Below are 26,194 nucleotides of genomic sequence, written 5' to 3'. Positions count from 1 at the left end.
TAACATTTTGATCAATGAAAATACTAAATAATAACTTTACTCTGTTTGGTAAATCACATCACAACAAAGTTTCCTCAATAGATCATAACATTCATTATCAAAGAGGAATCCTTAAAAATACTGAATAATACTAATATACTACTTAAATATATAATATTTATTAGTATAATATTATAATATAAAACTGTGTTTATCATATTAATATTTAATTACAAAATATATAAATTTGTATAAATTTTGTCCAGTTTGAGTTCAGTTTAAATAGGTTGTAATCTGAGTAAATGTAAGTAATTGTAATGTAACTGAAGGTCATTTTAGAATGTGAGTTTTAAGTAGTTGTGACGTCAGAGATTATCTTGATATTATCTTAATGTGATTAAAATGAGATCTTCTCCCTTTCATTATTTCTGCAGCTGTCTAAACTATGGTCTGACCTAAGATGGCCGCCCTGTAGGCATGTCAGCCTCACTGCAGAGAGCATCTAATGAAGTGTCTCTGTATCGGTCTGTGACAGTGTACGTCACTTCCGCAAAAGCGCAATTCATTTAGAGTAGTTAGCGCCATTTCTGTGGTGAAGAGACAGCAGCAACAAACAAAAGAAAACTAATAGAGAGCAGACGTGTTCTAGTTGCTTCTTTGGAAATAATGGGACACTGGTGCTGCGTCAAAGGATGCAATAGTAATTCTAAACAGAAAACAGCAGATGGGGCCTTACGGTTTTTCGTATTCCCCACTTGGAAAAAAAATACGGACCGCAGACAGAGGACTTAACAAAGAGGCGTCGGGCTCCGTGGGTCGCTGCTGTAAGAAGGAAAGACATCACGTTTCATAAAATATCTCCTCATGCTCGTGTTTGCTCTCGGCATTTTCACAAAGGTAAGTCCTTATAAATATACACTAATAGAAATCAACACGCTGAAATGGTTTGCTTATAAAGTTGCAGGAGTTCATGTAAACCTACTGAAACATGCTGTGGAAGAGAAGCGGAAAGTGATGTTTGTTTTATTTCTTTTTTAGACCGCTAAAATTTAATAAATAATGCATTCTCTGTATATAATCATTTACACAATCTGCAATACAAATATATTTTTTTATGAATAAATATATATAAATACAGTGTACATATAAAAACACTGTACATATAAAAACACTGTACATACCCACTCATCAGCCAACTCACTGCATTTATTCATCCTGTGCAATCGACTGAAGTTTATTTATTATAATCCTTTGTTCGTTATTTATTTACCTCTGGCCTTACTAGTCCGATGTACTTGTGCTGTTTCGGTATAGCAAATTTCCCCACTGTGGGAAACATAAGCATATCTTATTTTATAACACATCTAATCTAATGGGCTCTGTTATTAAGGAGCTTTATATAGTGTTTTGAATAGATGTGTAAAACACTCAACCTTTCATCTACTTTGCAGGTCAACCCGCATATGAGATGATGGAGACTGACCCAGACTTGGCTCCATCCCTGCATTTGGGCCACACTGACATCAGACCATCAGACACAGACCGCTCTTTAAGACGTGGTTATCGGGAACAGCTGAAAAAGAATGCCCTGCAAGCAACTGAAACGGGGCTCCATCAGGCTGATGAAATCCTTCAGCGACAGGATGAAGTTACACATGAGGCGACAGAGAACCCTAACCAGCAACAGACTGACACGCAGAAGGCTGCTGAAAACGTTGGCCGGCCAAACACCAAGGATGACACAGAAGGTGGTCGTCAGGAAGGACAGACAGAATGTAACCTGTGTGTGCTCAGGTGTGCAGAGATGAACCGTCTTTTGGAAGAAAACAGAGAGCTGCGGCGTGAACTTGATGAGCTGCGGATCTCTGATTGCTTCTTTGGAGACACTAATGAAAAAGTCCAGTACTATACGGGTCTACTAAACTTGGCAACCTTTATGGCTTTGTTTAACTTTCTGCTGCCTCTCATGTCTGCTCAAAATAAAATTCTCAGTCCATTTCAAATGCTTCTGTTAACCTTCATGCGTCTGAGATTGGATCTGCCCTCAAAACACCTTGCTTATCTCTTCCGTGTTTCACCAAAGACAGTGTACAGAACATTCAATGAAATGCTGTCATTTTTATATGCAAATCTAAAGCGTGCAATTGTGTGGCCAGATAGAGACACCTTGCACAAAATTATGCCTCATCAGTTTGTGGATGCCTTTGGACATAGAGTCACAGTGATTATTGACTGTTTTGAAATTTTCACAGAGAAACCAGCTAATAAATGAATGCCAGATCAAGTACTGTTTCAACTTTATTCTTCTTTTTTTATTCTTCTTTTCACACAAATAGAATTTTGCTTTTTTTAAAGTTACTTTTGAAAAATAACAGCAAAACAAATATAAGTTTCACCATCACTTCAAATATTAACAATGTTTCTGAGGTTGTAAAAATGTGTGTACAATAAAGAGTGGATTTGAAATTTGAAACAAGTGTTGTTATCTATTCAATCAAGCAGAGAATTTATGAAAATGCAATACAAAATCTCAAATACATAAATAATGCAGAACAGTGCAAAGCTTCAAATGTTTTACTTTTTCTTCCTCCCTCGTATATAGCAGATTGCTCTTTAAATTAAATTAGAAGATTTTCATTTTCCCTGGACTTGTTTTCTCTGTGGTCTTCCGTAGATATATTACCTAACAGGTGATATCTGTGAAGAAGACTGCAGATCCCAGTGAAAACAGGCCTGGATAAAGTGAACAGCAAATACAGTGTGCAACTTATCAATGTGTAAAAATTATGACAAGTTTTTTCGTTCAGTCTGATGAGCAGCACAAACTGCTCTAATAACTGCAGCTATCTGTGCAACTGCCCACAACATCTGCCTTGTCACTATAATAATAATATATAATATCGTTCCCTAGCAGCTTTAGAAAGTTTGTCTGGGTAGGGTATCCGTTCAGTTTTCTTGTTCTTTTCCATTTAACTGATAATCCTCACTGCTGGCAGCGCTCTCCTCTTGTTTTCTGCTGTTTTCTGATCACCACAAAAATGGCGCTAGGGGGCGTGTCAGTCACGTGTCTGACAAAGACCGATACAGAGTCAATGGAGGAAACTCTCTGTGTAAAATAGAAAACCTGCTTTCAGACATAAAAGATAATAATCTCTGAGCTTTTTGACTTTTAGACTGACATTGTTTCATCACCATGCAAAGCATACACTTTTTACCATGTATGAGGAATGTGTGTTTATATATATGTGTGTTTATATGTGTGTATGTATGTGCGGAGCTTTAGCACAGCACAGTGAGAAACCTTTGAAAGGAACTGATGTTATTTTGCCTCCTCCTATCTCTGTCGGCCTGTTTTTCTAAAAAAAAAAAAAAAACATGTTGACCTGGATGAGCTCTGAAAGTGAGAAATGATCCAGCCGCCTGCTTCCAAATAAATTGGCTCTCATGGCATTTTAAGGGAGTCATCAAACGGGCCCCTGGGTAAGACCAATAAATAGCTCCATCAGCTGCACATCACATTTAACCACTAAAGGGACACAGTTCTATGTCGAAGGCTTTTGGTGCAGATTTTCCATCCTTGACCCACTGGATGAAGTTTATTTTGGACGTGTGTGAGTTGTCTCCTGTTGGGGTGGGGGGGGATGGGGTTTGGGGGGGCATGTTAAATGGGTTTTAAAGTATGCCAGTGAAACTGCCTCAGTTTTTTCATACAAAGACGGTGATGCTGGAAAACAGGATGAACCGTTTTACCCATTCAGATACAGATGCTTTGGTTTTTACCGCAGCTCTTTATTTATTTGCTCCTTTATCTCTAAATAAACCTAAATTTGTTTCCAAGTGTAAAAAAAATGTTTGATTGTAAAACCTTTATTAGAATCTTCACACACAAGTTACAACTGTTTTGTTCTCAAGACTTCACGGCCTGTGTTAAGACGGCATACTTATTCACCCACTTTATTAAGCCTTTGACCTTTGACCTACGCCCACACTTCTTACTCAGATATTGCTGCATTCCACTAATGCAATGCAATGCCCACCAGTTGTCTCTGGATCCAGAGGGGTTTTAAATATAAACCTTGTGAAGAGAGCAGATTTATTGTGAGGGGAAACTAACGTTTCCATGGAAACTAAAAAGTTGTGTCTAATTGGTAAGATGCTTCAAAGAGGTAGTGGAAAAAAAGACACAATAAAACCCTGAGTGGATGTTCTACATTCACACGTCTATCTTTCAAAAGTATTTACATAGAGGCAACATCAACCAGATCAGCTGTATTTCTACATCAAAGAGTAGAAGTGTAAAGGCAAACAGACAGACCCAGTTCACTCAGTCACTCAGAGTTCAATTCAATTCTATTCAGTTTATTTCTATAGCTCCAATTCACATCATGTCATCTCAGGTCACTTTCCAGATCAACCAGATCATCCAGTCAGATTGATTCAAAGTTTTCTATCTAAGGAAAACCAGCTGATTGCATCGACTCATTGACTCTTCAGCAATCCCTCATACTAAGCATGCTTGTAGCGACAGTGGAGAGGAAAAACTCCCTTTGAACAGGAAGAAACCTCCAGCAGAACCAGGCTCAGTGTGAGCAGCCATCTGCTGAGGCCCACTGGGGTTCAAGGAGACAGAAGCAGACATAGAAAAAGAAGCATAGATACAAAAGGCAACTGTCAACCAGCTCCACAGGCGGCCCCGTCCAGGAAACACACAGCCAGGCAGACGAGCTCCGAGCCAGCTCCCATGTCAGAGGATGAAGAGAGCACATCCAGTTAGTCACAGTCAGAGAAACAGGACTACACTGGAAAACAGGCCAAGCTCCAACATCTAGAAACAAAGGTGTTGATGATATAGAGATAGCCCTGAGCCACTCTAACTATAAGCTGTTCGCCCATTCATTCTGAAAAACAAAAAATAATTTAAATGTTGTCTTATATCCTTTTCTCTTCCTGTAAGAATCTGAGCTGAGTTAAATATTTTATAAGATCTTTTTTTTTTTATCCCCAGATAAAGTCTTTAGTGACTTTAATCTTTATAAGCGTGACGTTTTTTATGAGAAAAGCTGTTTTTTATGTTTTTATTCCATGCTAATAGATTTCTTTCTGAATGAACCGGGCGTGATTACTAAATAATAAACCACTGATAAATAATCAGAAATTAAATAAACTTTCTGACTGCAACTTTCTTTAAAATCATTTGGCTTTTATGCCTCTGATTTAATTTCAGTAAAATCCCAAATAGAAGAAAATCTACAATCTCTGGCAGCCGCTTTATTCTGGAAGAGCAATAAAAATGAGATTAAATACCTTTATTAACTATTTATTTGTCGGGGAAAAGGCAGCTGATATTCAGTGAAACTGTGAAACCAAATCTATAGAAGTGAGTTAATCTTTATTTTAAAGAAATGTACCAAAATTTAACTTTGTTCTTTGAAGAATAGCAGCACAGCTGAAAGTGGGAAAAGGGATTAATTCCAATAATCCACATCAAGGCTTATTGCATTTTTATTTTACATGCAATGATTCAATTAATAATCTGATTAATTTAGCGTCTGGCTCATAGAAAAACACAGATTTTGATCATTGGATTTCTGGAACTTAGTGAAACTGATTCGTCTTGTTTTATCTCCATATTTCGCTACATCAATTCTGGTTGATAAATTGTCTAATAAAGTGCTTTTTTTCACATTAAATAAAATTCTTCTGTCTCTCAATAAAGCAATGCTGCTATATTTAAAACATGGAAAATAGAAGCAGTGAATTTTATTTTTATTAAGCTTCATATTGTCATAATGGGTGAAGGACTCTAGCCCATATGCAGAACCACTCGGAGACTGGGTAAAGTTTAAAGGTTTATTTAAAGGACGGTAAATTAATAAAACAAGTCCAGGGTTTGGGAAACTGATCAGGATTTGGTTCCCCGCTGGTCTGGGGATGAGCAGAGCTGCAGAGAGGTTGGCAGGCCGAGGGCTAGCAGAGCTGAGTGCTGACAGGAGGTGAACTAACAGCTAGGCTGAGACAGTCTGAGTGCTGGCGGGCAGATTCCAGGCTTGGCTCTCTCTCTCTTCCTCTCTCTTGAGGACCTGGCTGAGGTGGGCGACCTTGAGGGTCCAGAGGCTGTCGGCAGGCTGAGGGCTTGGCGGAGGCAGAGCTTGGTTGAGTGTTTACAGATTCCAGGTTTGGGTTTTCCTTCTAAATTCTTCAGAGAGCGGGCAGGCAGGTCCTTGGCAGGAAAGATTCTCCAGGGTTCTTCAGAGATCAGGCGGGCAGATTTCCAACAGAGAAACTCTTCAGAGTTTTCAGGTTTTCAGGCAGGTTCAACCATAACTGGCAAACACTCTGGCGCTGGAGTGTAGCTCTCCGCCTCCTTAAGTAGGGACCTCTTGATGAGCAGATGGAAAACAGGTGTTGCAGGTGAGCACCAGCCCTCAGGAAGGGATCCTTGGCGCCCTCTGGTGGGCAAGCCTCCGGATCCCAACACATATTTTCCTAATCTATGACTCATATTGATAATAGTCTCCTGCTTTCAACCCCGACCATAAAGTAAATGCTTTGCTTTTCCAAACCATTCAAAATACAACAAACTTCAAATTATGAAAAGACAGGAGATAAATTATCTCATTTAAGTAGAAGCTTGTTATCGACACTAAAACCTGCAGTCAAAATGCAACATCTTAATGAAAAATGAAAATAGCGGCACTGTTTGCTAATAATCAACCTATTTGTTTAAATTTTTCCCAGTGGGACCAAGACCAATAGATACCATGAATTTAATCTTAAAGAAAATAATGTTCCAATAGAATAATAAGAAGTTCTAATCTACTTTAGCATTGAGACTTTTAATGCATACTGTATGTTTAAAAGTTTGTTAAAAAATGGAATTACTAAATTGAAAGTTAGAACTCTGCATCATTAATCTGCTGAGCAGAGAAAATAATGAACATTCAAACGTTAAACATTAAAACTATATAATGTACAGTTAAAAAGTTATGATCTGGAATCTGTTTTCTTCATCATATTTTTAGCAGTCAAAAAATGTCTTTGCATGTATAACTTCAATGTTTTAAATACATTAGACACATATATATATATATATATATATATATTTGATTTAAAGCTATTTTAAGAACTTCTCTCAAAGTGAGTTTATGAATGTCCCTGATAAATCATTGCTGTGAGCTTTAAGGGTTGGTTTGAGTTGGTTAAAGTTTTAAATATCTGCTCTACATCTCCGCTCCCGGGGGAAAACAATAGCACTTATAAATAGGCACATAATCAGAGCTCTCTCTGTTTCTCTCCCACACACAGGCAGGCATCAGCAGAGATACACCATCAGACAGGAGGGGAAGATGGAGCAACAGGACGCAGCTCTGGATGAAGACATGTCTAAGTTTACTCTCCAGCCTTCTGGGTGAACAATCCTACAAAACATGTTTGACTGTTAAAGACAAAGAAGGAAGAGAGGAAGGAGGAAAGCAGCCATAGAAAACCTACGACTGTTCATACAGAAACCCAGTTGGTTTTCCTGTGATTTTGGCTTAAACAACACAAATGGTGAGTGTTTATAGCTTTATTTATATATATATATATATATATATATATATATATATATATATATATATATATATATATATATATATATATATATATACTGTATATATATATGTATATGTATATGTGGAGCTTGATGCTCCTGATGGAGAGGCTGAAAGGTCTCCACCTCTTTGAAACAAACTAAATCTGAAAGTTTTGTACTGAAGTTGGCATGTTGCATTCTACCCTGATTTCTGTTCTATTCAGAGTAAAAAAAAGAAAGTATTACTTTAACTGAAATTAAGGTTTGCAGAGAGTTAACAGATGTATCACCCAATCCTTCTTCCTGCAGCACTTAGCAGTAGCAATCCTCATCACAGTCAATTGTTCCTGCGGGGTGATAATTGATTTTCAGCACCGGACAGCTCCCCTAGTCAGAATGAGGCGAAGCACGTCACGGCAAACAGCCTCGTTAAAAACCTCAGCCTGCATGAACCCATCAACCTGGATTCAGGACTTTCTCCTGCTGGGGTCTGAAGTTAATATCTTATTTTTAAAGGTTTATTTTTAATGAAATATAACAGTGAAACAGCTTAAATCATAGAAAATGGGTGAAAATCTTAATTACGTTTAGCCATCTGACTATTTAAAAGTATTTATAACCATGATGTAAACTAACCACATGCATCTTATTTAAACTGTGAGCATGTTAAGGGTTCCTTAATGCTGAATGTATCATATTTGATGTTTTTGGAGACCAATACATCATCAGTGGGACATTTTTGGTTTGGAAAACCCTGACTTATACAATCAGAAATATTTAGACAGAAAATATCTAACAAAATGAATGGAAATATCTTATTAATCACGAAAGATTTCTATTTCAATTTATTTAAGAATTGATGGTTCTTTATCTTCATTTGTCAGAATGTTCAATAACTCTAGTTTATAAAAAATATAATTTTCTCAAAGTTATAATATTAGGCCATAAGGGACTCATTGGAAATTAGTTGAATTTTGTAGTTGATGAACAAATCCCCTAATTATTAAAAGCAAAAGAAAAAGAAAAAGTCAAAATAAGCCACATTATATAATCCCGTTCTATAACAGCTGAACTTTTTCGCAGCAATAATTCGGAAGATGATAAATTTTAAACTCATAAAATAAAAGAGTTTTCTTTGGACAAACCATAACTGTCCTGATAGATAATCGTAGGCGTTTATTTAACATGACTGCAGTCCTGCTAGAGCTGAACCAGGAACAGCAGGAGGCCAGAATAACTACTCAGATATGAAGGAACATCTTTCACCAAATGAGAGAAATTCTCTTCAATTAAAAAGAAATCCTGTTTTTCTTTAGAAAGAGAATTAAGTTTGTTGAGTTTGTTTGTTTTTTAAATGTTTGGGATTCAAATCTAAAACAACGTCTTTCTGTCTTTCTTTTATCTTTCTTTCTCTAAGAAGTAGAAAGTCTGTATTATTTCTTTTCCTTCATAATTATTCACACCAGTCAATAACTGAATAAATGTTTTGTCAATAACATCTCAATGCAATCTATTAAATGTGAATTATTGATGTTGTAAACTAATAAATGATTAGCCTTACTGTTCCCTACATTAATGTTGCATCTCCATCATTGAGGTCAGAGGATGACACACAGTAGAGTAACATTCACACCATATATCAGGCGCTGTTGCTTAGCAATATTGATATTTGAAATTGTTTTCTGATAGATTGTTAGAAAGGAATGGGATATGACCCCCCCCCCCCCATATTTAATTAAAGACTCTGATCTTTTTAGAGAGCAAAAAGCTTCCTGATCCTTTAATTTCTGGTAAATCTCATATTTTTTAGCTTCTGACTGGGAAATAATGATGCTTACTACAATGTGACCCTCTTCTTGAGGGGGCCTTTAAAACACCTGGTCTATTTTAATACACTATCCCTGTTTTTACTGGATTTTATGAGTTGTAGCTAGATTATGTTAACTGCTTTACACAATAAAACATCATCACTGATTCACAATGAACAAAACAAGCCAGTAAGTGAACTAGAGAAGACATGTTCCCATGGAGACTGCCTTATACAGTAATTAAGATCATTATTACTTACCGCTACTCTCTTCCAGGACTTCTGTCAGCTGGGAAATGGCTGAGCACACACTTGAAGAAAAGTGAGGCAGGTTTACTTTGATTAGAAGGACTCAGTGGTCATTTTATCAACAAAAGCAGCAGAACGAAAGAATCAAAATTATTTTAGGCTAAATTATTGAATGATGAGCTGAATAAATGTAGGATCTGTTCCTCCAGGATTTAGTAGCATCTGGGATTATGATTAAATGGAAAAATTTGGAGAGCTTGAAAACCCTTGAATAAACAACAACATGTTTGTGAAACGAGCGAGGAGGCCAAGAAACATCCAGACCTTTATGATAAACAGAAGCTTCTGGCTCCTCAGAGACCAGAAATGTTTAACTGAGGCCTTTTCTTAGCTTTTTTATGTTGCCTTGAGGACCAAGAGTAGAATTTAAGTTAATTCAGTTTATTTCCAGATCAGTTTAGATGAAAATCAACCAGATCTTCCAGTCAGATTGATTTATAGCTTCTATCTAAGGAAAACCAGCTGATTGCATCGACTCATTGACTCTTCAGCAATCCCTCACATTAAGCATGCTTGTAGCGACAGTGGAGAGGAAAAACTTGAACAAAAAGAGAGCTCCGGCAGAACCAGGCTCAGTGTGAGCGGTGTGGAGTAAAAAACATTGAGGTATGTCTGTTCTTAGCCTCCCAGGCTCCAAACGAAGGTCATGAGAGACAAGAATGAGTCACTCAGCCTCCTTCATGGAATGAAGGGGAGGACTGCTGTTATTAGGAGATCCATCTGACCACTGGAAGATAGATTAACCTAACAGGGAACGGCCTTCATGAACTCAAGCTGTTTTTCCTCCAAATTTTCAAGTGTGAGAAAGTTCTTTATGCAGGGGGTGGGTTGGTTCCCTGCTTCAGACAGAGCTCTATCTCTCCATCTCAGGAAGTTACATAAATTTAAACCTTTTTTCTTGCAAGAAATGCCTCTGCCTCAGCTTCCTAACTTGACAGAAGCCATCTGCTGAGGCCCACTGGGGTTCAAGGAGACAGAAGCAGACATAGAAAAGGAAGCATAGATGCAAAAGGCAACTGTCAACCAGCTCCACAGGTGGCCCCGTCCAGGAAACACACAGCCAGGCAGACGAGCTCCGAGCCAGCTCCCATGTCAGAGGATGAAGAGAGCACATCCAGTTAGTCACAGTCAGAGAAACAGGACTACACTGGAAAACAGGCCAAGCTCCAACATCTAGAAACAAAGGTGTTGATGGCAGCAGCACAGCTGGAATGATAAAGTCTGACATGGGAGCTGGCTCGGAGCTCGTCTGCCTGGCTGTGTGTTTCCTGGACGGGGCCGCCTGTGGAGCTGGTTGACAGTTGCCTTTTGTATCTATGCTTCTTTTTCTATGTCTGCTTCTGTCTCCTTGAACCCCAGTGGGCCTCAGCAGATGGCCGCTCACACTGAGCCTGGTTCTGCTGGAGGTTTCTTCCTGTTCAAAGGGAGTTTTTCCTCTCCACTGTCGCTACAAGCATGCTTAGTGTGAGGGATTGCTGAAGAGTCAATGAGTCGATGCAATCAGCTGGTTTTCCTTAGATAGAAAACTTTGAATCAATCTGACTGGATGATCTGGTGAACTGGAAAGTGACCTGAGATGACATGATGTGAATTGGAGCTATAGAAATAAACTGAATAGAATTGAATTGAAATTGAATTGATTATCATAAATCAAGTCATTGACCAGCTGACTCTTTGTTATTTTAATTTTAATTAGATTATCATGATTTACTCCTTTGGGAATCTTTGCTATTTTATTACATTATGTCTGGATGGAGTAATGAGTAACAGTAGAGAAGCTGCAGAGAGGTCTGTTAAACTACTTCCAAATAGAAAATAACATTAAAGCAAGAAGTTTCATTTTAACAGAAACAATCTGTGTAACTTTTTAAAGTTTATTTCAACTCACAAAGATTCACAAAGAGAAAAGCAGCAATTAGAGAGTTTCATTGAGGTGAAGAAATGAAAAGGTTTTTATCACTCAGACTCCTGCAGAAAACATTGGTGCTGAAAGCAGCTGTTTAATGTTAGAGGTCAGCTCTGACTTATAGGCGGCAGAGAAATTTAATAAGTTAACGAAGCCAATGACAAGTTAAACTAAAGTAGATCAGGTCTTCATTTGTTAAATATTCTAAACAGGCTGAGACTGAACCAGCCTCAGATCAGTGTCCTAAACCAACCCTTCACATAATTCATCATTTTCAGTTCCTTCCAGAAGTCTTTCTGTTTCAGGTGAAGCTGTTGCTGGACTGAAAGGTCAGGAAGTTACGTCCAAACAGGTGCATCAGGGGGTCCTACGCTGAAGCACCTGTTAATGTGAAAAGGACGAACACCATCATCCAACAGAACCTAGAATAGTCCAGTCAGAGCTGTTAGCACAGTAGAGCCACCAACCGCAGCAGGATCCCATGGTTATAGAAAACAAAGAACACATATTTTCTAGACCTTATGAAGAAAAACTGTCTCCCTAAACTGTGTGTTTGATTTCCAATAATCGGATCTGTATCATGCCAGATGATGACTCCTCCATAGTGTCCAGAGCTTAGAGGGATAAAATGGTCTAACTTCTCTCTGTACAAAAGAATCGGTTGATAAAGTGGCACCAAACAAGCAGGAATAGTTTCCTGTTTGAATGATTTTACGTCTGGCTGGAGGATCTTCCATGTTTTCTGTCAGCTAACGCTGTGATTGGTTGCTGAGAAAGTCCTTCTGCTCTCTATGCATTCATGTTCAAAGATCATCCTCCCAGCCGACCAATCAGAAGCCAGTTTATAACGTCAGCTCTGGAAGCGTCACTTAGACTCAGCAAATATGAAGGAAAAGAAAATCCCATCAAGCTTGGAGTAATTTGTGTGCAGAGGGTTTTGTCCTTATTAGTAAAACATCAGTTCTGTTGAAACGTTGCTTTTAAGCTGCAGCTCGCTGGATTTATTGTTTGTTTTTCTGAAAGCATCCATCATTATTTTGTTTAATGCTGTTTAGTTATTTTAACCATAAACCACTGATGACCTTTCTCATCACATACGATTGGCCCTCTGGAGCTTATGCAACCCAGTGCTTTCTGGTTCCTCTTGCTGACATAACCTTGAAATGGGGCCAAAGAGCAGATCAATTGTTCCTCTAACAGTGGATTACCACTGATTCCGCTCTTTTTCAAACCTTCCCCTGCCTGTCTGGTTTTCCACCCGTGGTTGCTCTGAAGCGGCCTAGGGCTAATCACTGGCTAAGAATGCAATCAATAGGCTTTCATTACGCAGATCTGTTGCGTCTGCTCCGTGCATTAGGCAGTGCTGACACCTCTCGCACATTGACCATGAGACTCACGCAACCGGCCTGTTTCACACGTTCTTCAACCATACAGCAACTTTCACACTTGGTTGAAAAACAATTTCACATCTGATAACATCACCTTCTAAAAAGAGGACAGAGGCAATAGACTGGGAGAGAGATGTGAGGAAACTCCTTACTTTATGCACTATGACTTGACTTATTTTACACCAAGCAGTGAAAATGTCAACTGTGACTCTGGAGGAGCTGTAGAGACCTACAGGTGTGGTGAGAAGATTTTTATATCACCTCCTCCCCACCGACCCCCTTCCATAAACCAGACAGATGTAAATAAACTGTTGAGAAGACAGAAGCCTTGAAAGCTGCAGGACAGATTCCGTCTCTCCATCCAGCTCTATGCTGATCAGCTGTCTCCAACGTTCGCATACATTTTGAACACCTAACTGGTCACATGACACGCACCATCCTGCCTCAGATCCTCCACTGTTATCCCTGTTCCCAGGAAGACAAGGTTCACATGACCTAATGGACCCGTCACCCTGACCTCAGTGGCTATGAAGTCCTTAGAGCACCTTGTGCTCTCACGCCTAAAAGAGATAACTGACCCCCTCCTGGACCCCCTACAGTTTGTCTACAGAGCCAACAGGTCTGCAGGCAACGCTTTCAATTCGGCCCTTCACTCCATCCTCCAGCACCTGTGAATTGCAGCTCTGCCTTCAATCCAATCATCCCAGCTTTGCTCCAGGAGAAGCTCTTCCAGCTGAAGGTGTCTGACTCCACCTGAAGGTGGATAACAGACTTCCTGTCTGACAGGAAGCAGCAGGTGAAGCTGGGAAATGATGTCTCCTCCTCCCAGCTCCTCAGGGCTGTTCTTTCTCCTCTGCTTGTCTCCCTGAACACCCGCAGCTGCACCTCTAGTCATCAGTCGTTGAAGCGTCTGAAGTTCATGGACGCCGCCGCTCTCATGGGACATATCTCTGATGGAGACGCCTACAGGTGGACGTTGACCATCTGGTGACCTGGTGGAGGTAGAACAACCTGGATCTGAAAGCAGTGGAGATGGTTGAGGGCTTCAGGAAGAACTCAGCCCCAGCTATGTCCATCACTCTCTGAGACTATTGACACTGTGGAGTCTTTCTTCTTCCTGGGAACGATCATCTCACAGGACCTAAAGTAGGAGCTGAACATCAACTCCTTCACCAAGAAAGACCAGCAGAGGATGAACTGCAGCAGCTGGAGGACAACGATGGTGCTCTTCTACTCCTCCATCCTCCTCACCTCCTCACCTCCTCCACATCTTCCATCTCTCCAGGATCTGTAAGCCTCCAGGACTCTGAGGTCTGAAGGCAGATTGAAGCTCATCATTTACACCCCAACCACAATCTATTTCAGTCCCTTCCCTCTGGCAGGAGGCTGCGCTCCATCAGGACCAAAACCTACGATCTTCCCATCTGCTACCAGCCTGAGACCCCGGTCACTCTGACACTGCCTCTCTCTCCTCTGTTCAGGACCTACAAGCTACACCAACATGTCTATTGTGTATATAGTATATTTCTATATGCTATATTATGTCTTTATATTGTGTATAACTATTAATTCTATATATATATAATTTGTCTGCATCATCAACATCAAGTCAAACTCCTTGTAAGTTCAAACCTACTTGGCAATAAATCTGATTCAGATTCTGACAAAATATGTTTATGTATGCCTTGCAATGCACTCGCGGACCACTAGGGGTACGAGTAACCCCGGGTGGGAATCACTGATCTACTCCATTAGTTTCCCACATAACAAGCTTCTGGTTTTGTGAGGCTTGTTTCTCTCAGTAGAGAATTGGAGGGGAAAACTTTACTTTATAATTACATTTCATATACCTATGATAATGATATATATATATATATATGATAATATATATCATATTATCATATATATATATATATATATATATATATATATATATATATATATATATATATATATATATATATATATATATATATATATATATATATATATATATATATATATATATATATATATATATATATATATATATTTATATATATATATATCATATTCTATAGATTCTAAGGAAACATATTCAATAGAGGAACAGGCCGACGGGTTCATAAGAGCAACGCTGCAACCCTTTTTCTTTCGCCTTTGATTCTGCCTGTTTTTCTTCATTTCCTTGTTGGATAAATAATTCATAAAACACAGTAATGTGTTATTATGCAGAGTTATTACAACAGGGCAGAACCAAGGACTGTGTTGTGCGGATCATACCATCTCATTAACATTTTGTTTCTCTGCACGTTCAATACTTTCTCACCTGTCACAAGATTTACAATTAAACCACAATCTGTCTTTGCATTTAGTTATCACAGTATGAATTTTCTTTAGTATTATTCCTTTATTCATGTTTAGAGTCCATGTTTCTGATTATTCAGTAAAACACGCTCTTCATCTTATCTTTCCACAGGAAATGTTTGAAGACAAAAGATGCCTGATCAGCACCGTACGACAGGCCTGAGCTCCTACATCCTCCTCGTCCAGTAACAGTACGTTAATGGTTGCAACTGGCTGCCCCAGCCTCCATTACTGCCCTCGCAGACACAGCCTGATGATCAGCGGTGCCATGGGAGCGGTGAGGGTCAACAGGTGTGTTCACTTTAAATCAGACCATAAAACCTGAAACAAACACAGTTATTGTTTGGGGTTTTGGAGTTAAAGGACAGTATGTGTCTTCTTTTGTTTTATACATTGTGGGGCCCATTTTCAGGGATAATAGCATGTTGTGAGGACCGGCTGCTCCATGTGGGCCCCGATGCCTGGACCCCACCAGGGGAAATGTGGTTTTTGGGTCAGGGGTAACTTAGAACTAAGGTGTGAATTAAGTTTAGGGTTAGGCTAACGGTTAGACTGTAGAAATCTATGGAAGTCAATGGAAAGGCCCCGCAAAGAAAGAGAGATGGGCCTTGGGGGGTGTTGTTGGTGCTGGAGGGGCCCCTGAGCTCCTTTAGCTGCTCATAAACAGCAGGCGGATGCATTGATATCCTGCAAAGCAGAGAGTTTAAAACCCAAGCTGGTATGGGGTAGTGGGAGGTCAGGCGCAGCATTGACGTCAGCAATGTGCATCAGATTTGATTTCACATTTACTCTGAAATGCTGCGGCTCACAGGTTTCATGAGCAGGGATTCAGATCCGATGTAAAGGTCATAGGTCAGCAGGGGCAGGGGTTATTCAGAGCTGGGCTAATTTCTACCCCAGTGGCTGCATCTGACTGCACCTCTGCATGGTTAATGATCAGCTCACTTAACACCTATGATTCTAACTGGCAACCAAAATATCCTTTAGATTTTAATTATCTCACAATGATTTATGTTTCTTAGAGCGAGGAAACACTTTACCAGTCCTGCACATTAACACTGATCTTAATCTCTTTCAAATGTGTCAGAATTCATCTCAAGGCACTTTACAGTTCATCTGTTGTCAGTTTTAAGAAAATATAAGAAGAGTGTAGTCCTGTTTCTCTGACTGTGACTAACTGGATGTGCTCTCTTCATCCTCTAACATGGGAGCTGGCTCGGAGCTCGTCTGCCTGGCTGTGTGTTTCCTGGATGGGGCCGCCTGTGGAGCTGGTTGACAGTTGCCTTTTGTATCTATGCTTCTTTTTCTATGTCTGCTTCTGTCTCCTTGAACCCCAGTGGGCCTCAGCAGATGGCCGCTCACACTGAGCCTGGTTCTGCTGGAGGTTTCTTCCTGTTCAAAGGGAGTTTTTCCTCTCCACTGTCGCTACAAGCATGCTTAGTGTGAGGGATTGCTGAAGAGTCAATGAGTCGATGCAATCAGCTGGTTTTCCTTAGATAGAAAACTTTGAATCAATCTGACTGGATGATCTGGTGAACTGTAAACTGCCTTGAGATGACATTATGTGAATTGGAGCTATAGAAATAAAATAAATAGAATTGAATAGAATAGAATTGAAGAGCTGCAGAGTTAGGAAATCCCTAGAAAGAGTTAACATCATGGCTTAGAAGCTGATAACTTAGCAATTAACTTAAAAATGAAAATATTTATAATCATCTAAAAATATTATTCAATCAAGCCTAATATATTGTCTGATAATCTCATTATGAATTAAGTAATAATAAGATTTCTCTTTTTTGCGTTAATTTCTGAGAAACTGATATGGAGAAATATCAGATTATATGTTTCTGTTATATATTTGTCACGACTCAAAACAGAAGGTCTCAGTATTCAGGCAAAGCAGATTGTGGGATTATTCAAAAAGCGTTTATTTAAAATGAGCAGTCTGCGGATCTGCAGTAGCAGCAGTTAGATTTGATTATCTCGTTTGATTTGCAATTAAGGCAGGAAACTCTGGAGAAACAGAGGGCGAAGTAAGGAGGAAGATCCAGGTTCAGTCCACAAGTAGAATCCAACAAGAAGCCAAAGACAGGTCAGGCAAACAGAACAGGCAGGCTCAAAGGTCCAAAGACAGAAACGGGTCAGGATCAGGCAACCACAACACAAACTGGTAAAGCTAGAATAATTCTCACACCCAAGAATGAAACGAACCATTAAGCCAGTGATCAGCGCCAAGAAAATATTCATACCACTATGATGTTACCTGGTCATTTTAGTCACTATTTTTCCTCTTCTTTCCTTCATCCTTCAGATACAGCATTGTTTCCACTGATGAAGATGCCTTAAAGATATCCAGCTTGGGTCTCCACAATGGCCACAGTCCTCTGACTCAGCAGAACCTATCAGGGGCGTGCATTCGGGGTGAGGACGGAGGGGGAGAGTATTTAGGAGGTGAAGAAGCTCATGGGGCTTTGCCTTTGAGGATGACCAACGAGCCAATCATCCACAGCAGCTGTCGCTCCTCACCTTTGTGTCGTCTGGACCTTGATCTCAGCACCGGACGGCTGCGCAGCCGCTTCGTCAAGAAGAATGGCCAATGCAACGTGGTTTTCAACAACATGGAGGGTAAATCACGAAGATACCTGGCTGATATTTTCACCACTTGTGTAGACATACGCTGGCGTTACTTGCTGCTTATCTTTACCGCCACCTTCCTTCTGTCCTGGCTGCTGTTTGCTTTCATTTTCTGGGGAGTGGCTCTTGTTCATGGAGACTTTGAGCTGCAGCTCCCTGTAGCAGATGAGAATCCTAGAAGTAATCCAGAGGAGGCCAAAGATAAAAGGCGTCCATGCATTCTCCACATCCAGGGGTTCATTGGGGCTTTCCTCTTCTCAATAGAGACCCAGACCACTATTGGATATGGCTTCCGTTGTGTCACCGAGGAATGTCCGATTGCTGTTGTGACAGTAGTAGTGCAGTCCATTGTTGGCTGTATAATTGACTCTTTCATGATCGGCACCATCATGGCAAAGATGGTTCGCCCTAAAAAGAGGGCGCAGACCTTGGTGTTCTCTCATAACGCCGTCATCGCTCTGCGAGATGGTAAGCTGTGCCTCATGTGGCGCCTGGGGAACATGCGTAAGAGCCACATTGTTGAAGCCCATGTGCGTGCTCAGCTCATCAAAGCGCATGTGACGGCGGAGGGTGAGTACCTTCCCTTGGAGCAGACAGACATCGACGTCGGCTATGACGACGGACTAGATCGGCTGTTTCTGGTGTCCCCGCTGGTTGTGGTCCACGAAATCAACAAAAACAGTCCTCTGTATAACCTGAGCCGCTGCGACCTGCAGAAGGAGGACTTTGAGATTGTGGTCATATTGGAGGGGATGGTGGAGGCGACAGCCATGACTACACAGGCCAGAAGCTCCTACTTGGCCAGGGAGATACTTTGGGGTCACCGCTTTGAGCCAGTGGTGTTTGAAAAGGGTGACCGCTACCATGTGGACTATTCTCGCTTCCATAAGACTTACGAAGTGCCATCTACACCTCACTGTAGTGCCAGAGAACTGAGCCAGAGGAAGGGCCACAGTGGTCACTTGTCCTCCTCCAGTTCAAGCTTCTCCCGATCTCCGTCACTTTTCGCTCCGAGAGCAGCAAGACGTTTGCAGGGATCTCACTCTCCCAGTGCTTTCTGCTATGAGAATGAAGTAGCTCTGTGCTGCGGAGACGACGCAGATGATGAGGAAGCAGATAAGGACATGGACAGCCTCAAAGCAGGAAGTAAAAGGGAGATCAAAATTAGAGATGACATTCACTTGGATTTCAAAGGGGCATTTGTGAAAGAGCAAACAGTGGAGATGCTGTGTGTTCTGGACTCAGAAAACCAGATCAGCCTGGATAGACTCCAGCCGACTCTTCCTTTATACATCAGCAGAGAATCGGGAGTTTAACCACAATTTCTGCCTTTTTTGTTATTGTCTGATTCAACCAAAGTATTGAACTGATTGAAATTCAAGATATAAGATGCATGATGTGAGAAAGCGTTGTATTTTTCTAGACCTGGAATAAGTTTTGGCTCTATATAACATTTACCAATTTCATTTATAAAATACATGTAGATGCCAGTCAGTGCTCCTTTACTTCTAATTGTGGTGACCAAGTATTTATTTCCACAAATGTAAATGTATTTCCTGATCCGTTCAGTATTATTTGTGCTTGATCTGTTTCACAAACCGAATATTTTTCTTGTCAATTTGCATTTTTTTTTTGTAAATATTTGCTTTTATTAATTTATCTCAGATCTTTTCAGATCTTAGGGCAGAATTTTAACTTATTATTTGCTATAATGGCAAGAAAGCACAAAATCCTTTTCTAGATTATCTGCTTTTTAAAATTCTGTCTTTAATGCGACTATTTGCGGATCAATCTACTTTGTTTCTAAGTGACCAAACGCAAATAAGTTATATAGTGCAGAAAAAGAGACTTTAAAGTTAAACCTGTACGAATGAAGAACAAGCACTTTATTCTATTGTTATCAACAAAAACAAACATTTTGTTTTGTTTTTGTTTGATCAAAGCATCCATTAAACAGCAGTTTGTAATGTTCCAGTTTTCTCTCTGCCTCTTTTTACCGTTGCCCTCTAGTTTTACTCAGGTGTTTACCTTCTGCTTAGTACAGTGGGTAGCACTGCTGCTTTGCAACCAGAAGGTTCCGGGTTTGATTCCAGTCCTGAGTTTTTCTGCATGGAGTCTGCATGTTCTCCCTGTGCATCTGTGGGTTCTCTCTGGGTAGTCCGGCTTCCTCCCACAGTCCAGAAACATGAATGTTTCTGGAAACATTTTTCCCACAGTCCAGAAACATGAATGTTTCTGGACTGTGGGAAAAATGTTTTTTTGTTTTTTTTCTCTGGTAGCCTGGAGTTTCAGACCGTGATGCGTGTGCAGCTGACTGTGAAGCCTGTTAATGTCGGTGACGGTATAAAGAACATGCAGAACTTTAGAGCACCTTCAAATAAATGAATGACTGAACCAAATCATAAACTGCTCCTTAATCTTTTGGATTAAAGTTACACCCAGCTGAATAAAGGCGTTATGCAACACGTGTGTTTGTTGTTGTATCAGTCAGATTTAAAGAGCAGATAAATAAGGGCAGTGATGGCCTAGTGGTTAGAGAAGTTTGCTTGTTTACTCAGATGGTTCCTGGTTCAATCCCCACAGCCTCTACTCTGGGTCCCTGAGCAAGACCCTTAACCCCACACTGCTCACCAGGCGCCGCACCTTGGCAGCCCACTGCTCCCCAGGGGGAGGGGTTAAATGCAGAGGGGGAATTTCTCCAATGTGAGATTAATACACTTCTATTATTATTATTAAATAACATCTTAATTTGACCTTTTTTCTCTCCCAGTCTAATCTAATCCCACAACGTGAGACGCCTGGAGAAGCGGATTGAGCTGAGTTAGCTTTAGTAATGTCTGTGTGTTTCTTGAAATCCAACAGCTTTTCATTAATGAGAAAAAAAGAAAATGAAAAAGAGAGATCATATCTCTCCTGTCCTGGCTACTCTTCATTGGCTTCCTGTTAAATCCAGAATAGAATTTAAAATCCTCCTTCTCACATATAAAGCCTTAAATGGCCAAGCTCCATCTGATATCAGAGATCTGATTGTTCCTTATGTTCCTAACAGAGCACTTCGCTCTCAATCTGCAGGTTTACTAGCGGTTCCTAGAATTTCTAAAAGTAGAATGGGAGGCAGATCTTTTAGTTCTCAGGCTCCTCTCCTGTGGAACCAACTACCAGTTTTAGTCCGTGAGGCAGACACCCTGTCTACTTTTAAGGCTAGGCTTAAAACTTTCCTTTTTGATAAAGCTTCTAGTTAGAGTGGCTCAGGTTATCCTGAGCTATCTCTATAGTTCTGCTGCTATAGGCTTAGACTGCTGGAGGACATAGGGACCCCTTTTTCATCATTCTGCTTCATTCTATCTCTATTCTCCCACTCTGCAGAATCTGTTAGTTCAATCTCTAACGTTCTGCTCTCTCTGCTTTTTCTCATAGTAGCTTCATCTGGTCTGTTCCTGTTTGGCTGTGACTCCATCCTGGAGAGAAATATCAGCTGTGCTGCTGCCATCAACACCTTTGTTTCTAGATGTTGGAGCTTGGCCTGTTTTCCAGTGTAGTCCTGTTTCTCTGACTGTGACTAACTGGATGTGCTCTCTTCATCCTCTGACATGGGAGCTGGCTCGGAGCTCGTCTGCCTGGCTGTGTGTTTCCTGGACGGGGCCGCCTGTGGAGCTGGTTGACAGTTGCCTTTTGTATCTATGCTTCTTTTTCTATGTCTGCTTCTGTCTCCTTGAACCCCAGTGGGCCTCAGCAGATGGCCGCTCACACTGAGCCTGGTTCTGCTGGAGGTTTCTTCCTGTTCAAAGGGAGTTTTTCCTCTCCACTGTCGCTACAAGCATGCTTAGTGTGAGGGATTGCTGAAGAGTCAATGAGTCGATGCAATCAGCTGGTTTTCCTTAGATAGAAAACTTTGAATCAATCTGACTGGATGATCTGGTGAACTGGAAAGTGACCTGAGATGACATGATGTGAATTGGAGCTATAGAAATAGACTGAATAGAATTGTATTGAATTGAATTGAAAATAAATCTGCAATCATGTCAGAAATGTTGGAGGAAATAATCATAGGGAAACTTTGTGGAAGTTTTTCTGATGTTTAATATCTTCAGCAGATTTTATGTTGATTAAAACCTTTAAGATTATTTCTCTACACTCTGATTTTCTCACTTTGATTTAGAGACAGAACTTAGTCTTTGCTTCAAGTCTAAAACCCAAAGTTTTCTGACGGTGTCTTCAGAGGCCACTGACTGAGACTCAGGCGCCACCCTGTGGTTGAGTGGTGAAACTACACTAAGAGTCATTTATTCCACTAATCAACTATTTGATTTACAGCCTGTTTTTCACCACTTCTTCCGGCTTATAGGACATCTGGTGTAATAGCTTTCCTCTAACAAAAGCAAACTAATCCATGTTCAATCTTATAAAATAGTTTAACCCTTAAAGGACTGATTCTGCTGTTTACTTAAATAAATAGTGCCCAGTTTTATAAAACTACCGCTCATATATGTAGAGGTTAGAGAAGTGGTCCAGCAGGCGGATATCAGCTCACAACAAATCTGATCCTTAGGAAGTTTGGAAAATGCCTTCATAGATAAAAGTGATAAGAAGTTTCCATGAAGCAAAACACAACATACAGTAGAGAAATAAGACGGCGCCTGAACGCACCATCTGGAGGGGGACACATAGTAGTGCCAGCATCATGCTGTGGGGAATTTTATCAGCATGGACAACATCCAGAGTTCTACTGAATGTTTTACATCAAATGTATGTTCTAAAATGGCCTAGTCAAAGTCCAAGTTTTCCACATTCTCTCTACATTAATACTGAAAAAACTTTTAATTTTAAATGTTTGCTGCTGTCCGAAGATGATAATCCTGTTATGTTTGATACATTAATCCCATCATATAGTCCCAGATTACAGTCAGTTTATTTTAATCTAAGCTGAATTGGTTGTTAATCTTTATCTGATGACTGTTGCTGCTTTGAACTTTAGACTTTCAAAGATTTCCGATTATTGAAAACTGAATGTTTTCCTGTTTCCTTCTCTAGTGTTATTGTTACTCGTAATTTATAGTGTTACAAACTTTTCCTGTTCATCAAAGGCAGAATAAATAATGGAAAATAAAATAGACAGAATATTTAAAGTGACATCCGATGCTTTAAAACAGTTAAAGATTAAAGTTTGATTTTCTGAACTATGAAGTCAGTTTAAATGTCTTTAAATATGTTATATGAGTCCAGGCCTGCGGATTTCATTAGGGTTTCATTTTGGTTTATTAAAAGATTGTTTTCTAGTTTTATTTCTAATTGTTTTAGTTGGTCCTTAGTTTTCATAGTAATAGTTTCTTAGATGTTCTTTGTTTATTCCTGTTAATTCTCCTGTTCTTCTTCAGTTGCTTCTCTGTTATTCATTTTATCACCTTTTCGCTCCACCTCTATGTCTCTTCGTCTGTTTCCTGTTCTCGTTTTCTTTTTATTCTCATGAACTCACCAGGCTTCCTCCAGCTCACAATCATTCTGCACTTTGATCCAGAACCCCTGATCACTATCAGACATGTATAATAGTGCAAATAGCGTTTTGTCAGAAGGTTAGGGTTTCAAGCACTCTGTGATTTATTTTCCTTATTTTTTAGAATAAACCATTAATTTTAGCTAAAAATCTCTGGTGTCCAAATGGAAAATGTTGAGGCTCACCTTTGATTTTAGTCCCTGGGAGGCGACAGTCTACAGACCAACTGATTAAACTTATCATCAGAGCTGAATTAATTTCTGCCTGCTTGAATTTGGTCTGCAGAGAGAAGAGAAGCAAAGTGTTTTCTTCTCTAAGCAGATATTTCCCTCCCTGCTGTCATCCCGTCCTGCAGGCCGGTTAATTATCCATCCTTTTGCATCCCTCTGTCATCATCGGCGGCGAGGAGAGCAGCTGTGTGACCTGGGTGACCTTTGGTAAGGCTGCTAATGGCTGACTAGTATCCTGCTAATAAGCTGCTGTTCGTTCTGATGGAGGCTGACTGTGCTTTCATGTGTGTGACACCCCTCAGTATCTGCCGTGCCCTCTGCGGCCTCACTGTGCCCTTGGGCTGGTGACAGGGCGTGCGTGCACAGCAGGGGACAGTATTTAGGCACCGAGAGCCGCGGCTGGGGGATCTTTGATTCCATAATAAGCTGTTGTCTGCAGTAGAGCAGCGGAGCAGCTCGCTGGCTGGACAGAGGAGCATTGTTTGCAGCTGAGTGATGCTCAGCTCGGCCCGCTGAGCCACGCTGGGAAACACCAAACCTCCTCTAGAAGCTCATATATTCTTACATCATGTTATCCAAGAAATCCAACCCCTTTGTTCTACTTTATTTCTCTGAAACAGTAAAGAAGGTTTCTTTGACATTCAACGTTCCACTTTAAAAATATAAGCTAAATTATTAGGGAAACTTATCAACAGAATGGGAACCAGTGGTTTTCAGCACAATACACCCAAAAGTCACCCAAAAGTCACTATCACCAAAATATAATGAAATGCTTGAGTTTGATTTTCAACCGACTATAAAACTGAGACTCATTCGAATGTTGAGACCAAAGGTTTTAAAATCATTTCTAATCTCTCTGATTCTATGCTTTCTAATTTCTTGGTATCTTTAGAGGAAAACAAAAAGGCCCGCAGCATCACAGATCTTCCCACGTTGTTGCTTGTTGCATTAAAAACCTATTGAATGTGTGTGAGAGCGTGTACGAGCCCATCTCTCCTTGTGTACGAGCCCATTTCTCTTTGTGCAGAAGCCCATCTCTCTTCGTGCAGAAGCCCATCTCTCCTCGTGCACGAGCCCATCTCTCCTCGTGCACGTACCCATATCTCTTCGTGCACGAGCCCATTTCTCTCTTCGTGCACAAGGCTATCTCTCCTCGTGCACGCTCTGTTTAATAGTTGCTGTTTGGGTCACTCATACAAGCTAACTTTCAAAAAGAAGATTAGCATTTTCTCCATGATGTCAGACTCACCAGCGCGTAGGATTGCCTTAGGTAAACAGATCACCAGAATGATTGAAAGTTAGGAGGACCACTCATTGAGATGATCCACCCGGAAATAAAACATCAGAAGTGTCAAGTAACAAAGTACAAATACTTCATTACTGTACTTAAGTAAACTTTTAGGTATCTCTACTTTACTCCATTACTTATTTTTCTTCCTACTTCTGACTTCTACTCATTTTCACACCAGTATCTGTTCTTTCTATTCCTTACATGTTTAAATCAATCGTTCCTCGTTCCTTTTGGCTTCGGTTTAATGTTTCTAAATCTTTATTTCCCGTCATGTGCTCCATCCAATGCAGATCATTGGCTCCGCCCACATCTAGTGAAAACTAGTGTGATTGGATGAGTCATAGAACGCAAACACTCATTGGTTAGCTAAAGGAAATCATCAGAAGCAAGCAGGTGTTCTTCAAACTGCTAACGTGAATTGTCTATGCCATGCTACAATGTGGGATTCAGAAAAAGATGTTGAAATGTCTGAAAGGTCGGACACAGGCGAGAGCGTATCGGGAGACGGAGACCAACCAGACCTCCCTCATCCTTGGCCCTATCTCAGAGAATTATAGAAATAGAGCTTTCAGTTCATATAGCGGCATCTGGCTGTTTCTATTAAAGGTTACTTTATACTTTTATACTTTCAGTAGTTTTTGGAGCGCATACTTTTTCACTTTTACTTCAGTAAAGAGGTCAAGTTGATACTTCAACTTTAACCAGAGTGTTTTAAAACTGCAGGATCTATACTTCTGCTTAAGTAACAATTGTGTGAACTTTTGAAACTGCTTTAAAACATCCTCCACTATAGCTTTAAATTCTACCAGATTTAGGATAACTTTATGTGTTTAGCAGGATTATAAAAGGTTGCTTTAGTCTGACCTAAAGCCGCTGCTTTAGTCTGACCTAAAGATGCAGCTTTAGTCTGGCCTAAAGCAGCGGCTTTAGTCTGACCTAAAGCCGCTGCTTTAGTCTAACCTAAAGCTGCTGGTTGGCCTGTAGAAACGCTGATGCTTGTTATGATCATCCTGCAGGACATCCAGCCTGCTGACTGGTTGCGTCATATTTATCCCCCAGGGGAAAATAAGAGTCAAGGTTTACTAATTAAATATTTATTGAAAACAAATATGCAGTTGTTAGATTTTTGTGAGGATAATAAAAAATCATTGATATTAATTAAATATTGAATAAACTTTTTGAATTTCCAGAGTATTTCCTGAGGGTTGTGCTGCTCCCCTAACATTTCATTTTACAGTGA

General features: G+C 40.2%; 2 protein-coding genes across 2 annotated transcripts; both read left to right on the top strand.

The window, feature by feature from the left end:
• The first annotated feature begins 699 nt into the window (after positions 1–699).
• LOC119776771 lies at positions 700–13,953 on the top strand. Its single transcript, XM_038275364.1, has 4 exons — positions 700–876; positions 1,431–1,892; positions 7,285–7,387; positions 13,722–13,953. The coding sequence occupies exons 2-4, from the start codon at positions 1,448–1,450 to the stop codon at positions 13,951–13,953; spliced, it is 780 nt and encodes a 259-aa protein (XP_038131292.1). The 5' UTR covers positions 700–876; positions 1,431–1,447.
• Positions 13,954–15,425: 1,472 nt separating this feature from the next.
• LOC119776768 (ATP-sensitive inward rectifier potassium channel 12-like) lies at positions 15,426–20,080 on the top strand. The gene is made up of 2 exons (XM_038275363.1): positions 15,426–15,599; positions 17,620–20,080. The coding sequence occupies exons 1-2, from the start codon at positions 15,508–15,510 to the stop codon at positions 19,256–19,258; spliced, it is 1,731 nt and encodes a 576-aa protein (XP_038131291.1). The 5' UTR covers positions 15,426–15,507; the 3' UTR covers positions 19,259–20,080.
• The last annotated feature ends 6,114 nt before the right edge of the window (positions 20,081–26,194 follow it).

Source organism: Cyprinodon tularosa, unplaced genomic scaffold, assembly GCF_016077235.1.
Source record: "Cyprinodon tularosa strain WSP-4 unplaced genomic scaffold, ASM1607723v1 ctg955, whole genome shotgun sequence".
NCBI classification, from domain to species: Eukaryota; Metazoa; Chordata; class Actinopteri; order Cyprinodontiformes; family Cyprinodontidae; genus Cyprinodon; species Cyprinodon tularosa.
Note: the sequence above shows the minus strand (reverse complement) of the source record. Positions and strands in the feature narration are given on the sequence as shown.

What these genes read in the sequence shown, in the direction of transcription:
- LOC119776771 (XM_038275364.1), top strand. Translation starts at nt 1,448, where the DNA reads ATGATGGAGACTGACCCAGACTTGGCTCCATCCCTGCATTTGGGCCAC. An exon ending in AAAAGTCCAGTACTATACGG is followed by an intron (nt 1,893 to 7,284) that starts GTCTACTAAACT and finishes TCCCACACACAG; the next exon opens with GCAGGCATCAGCAGAGATAC. An exon ending in TTTACTCTCCAGCCTTCTGG is followed by an intron (nt 7,388 to 13,721) that starts GTGAACAATCCT and finishes CTCCACCTGAAG; the next exon opens with GTGGATAACAGACTTCCTGT.
- LOC119776768 (XM_038275363.1), top strand. Translation starts at nt 15,508, where the DNA reads ATGGTTGCAACTGGCTGCCCCAGCCTCCATTACTGCCCTCGCAGACAC. An exon ending in GGAGCGGTGAGGGTCAACAG is followed by an intron (nt 15,600 to 17,619) that starts GTGTGTTCACTT and finishes TTCATCCTTCAG; the next exon opens with ATACAGCATTGTTTCCACTG.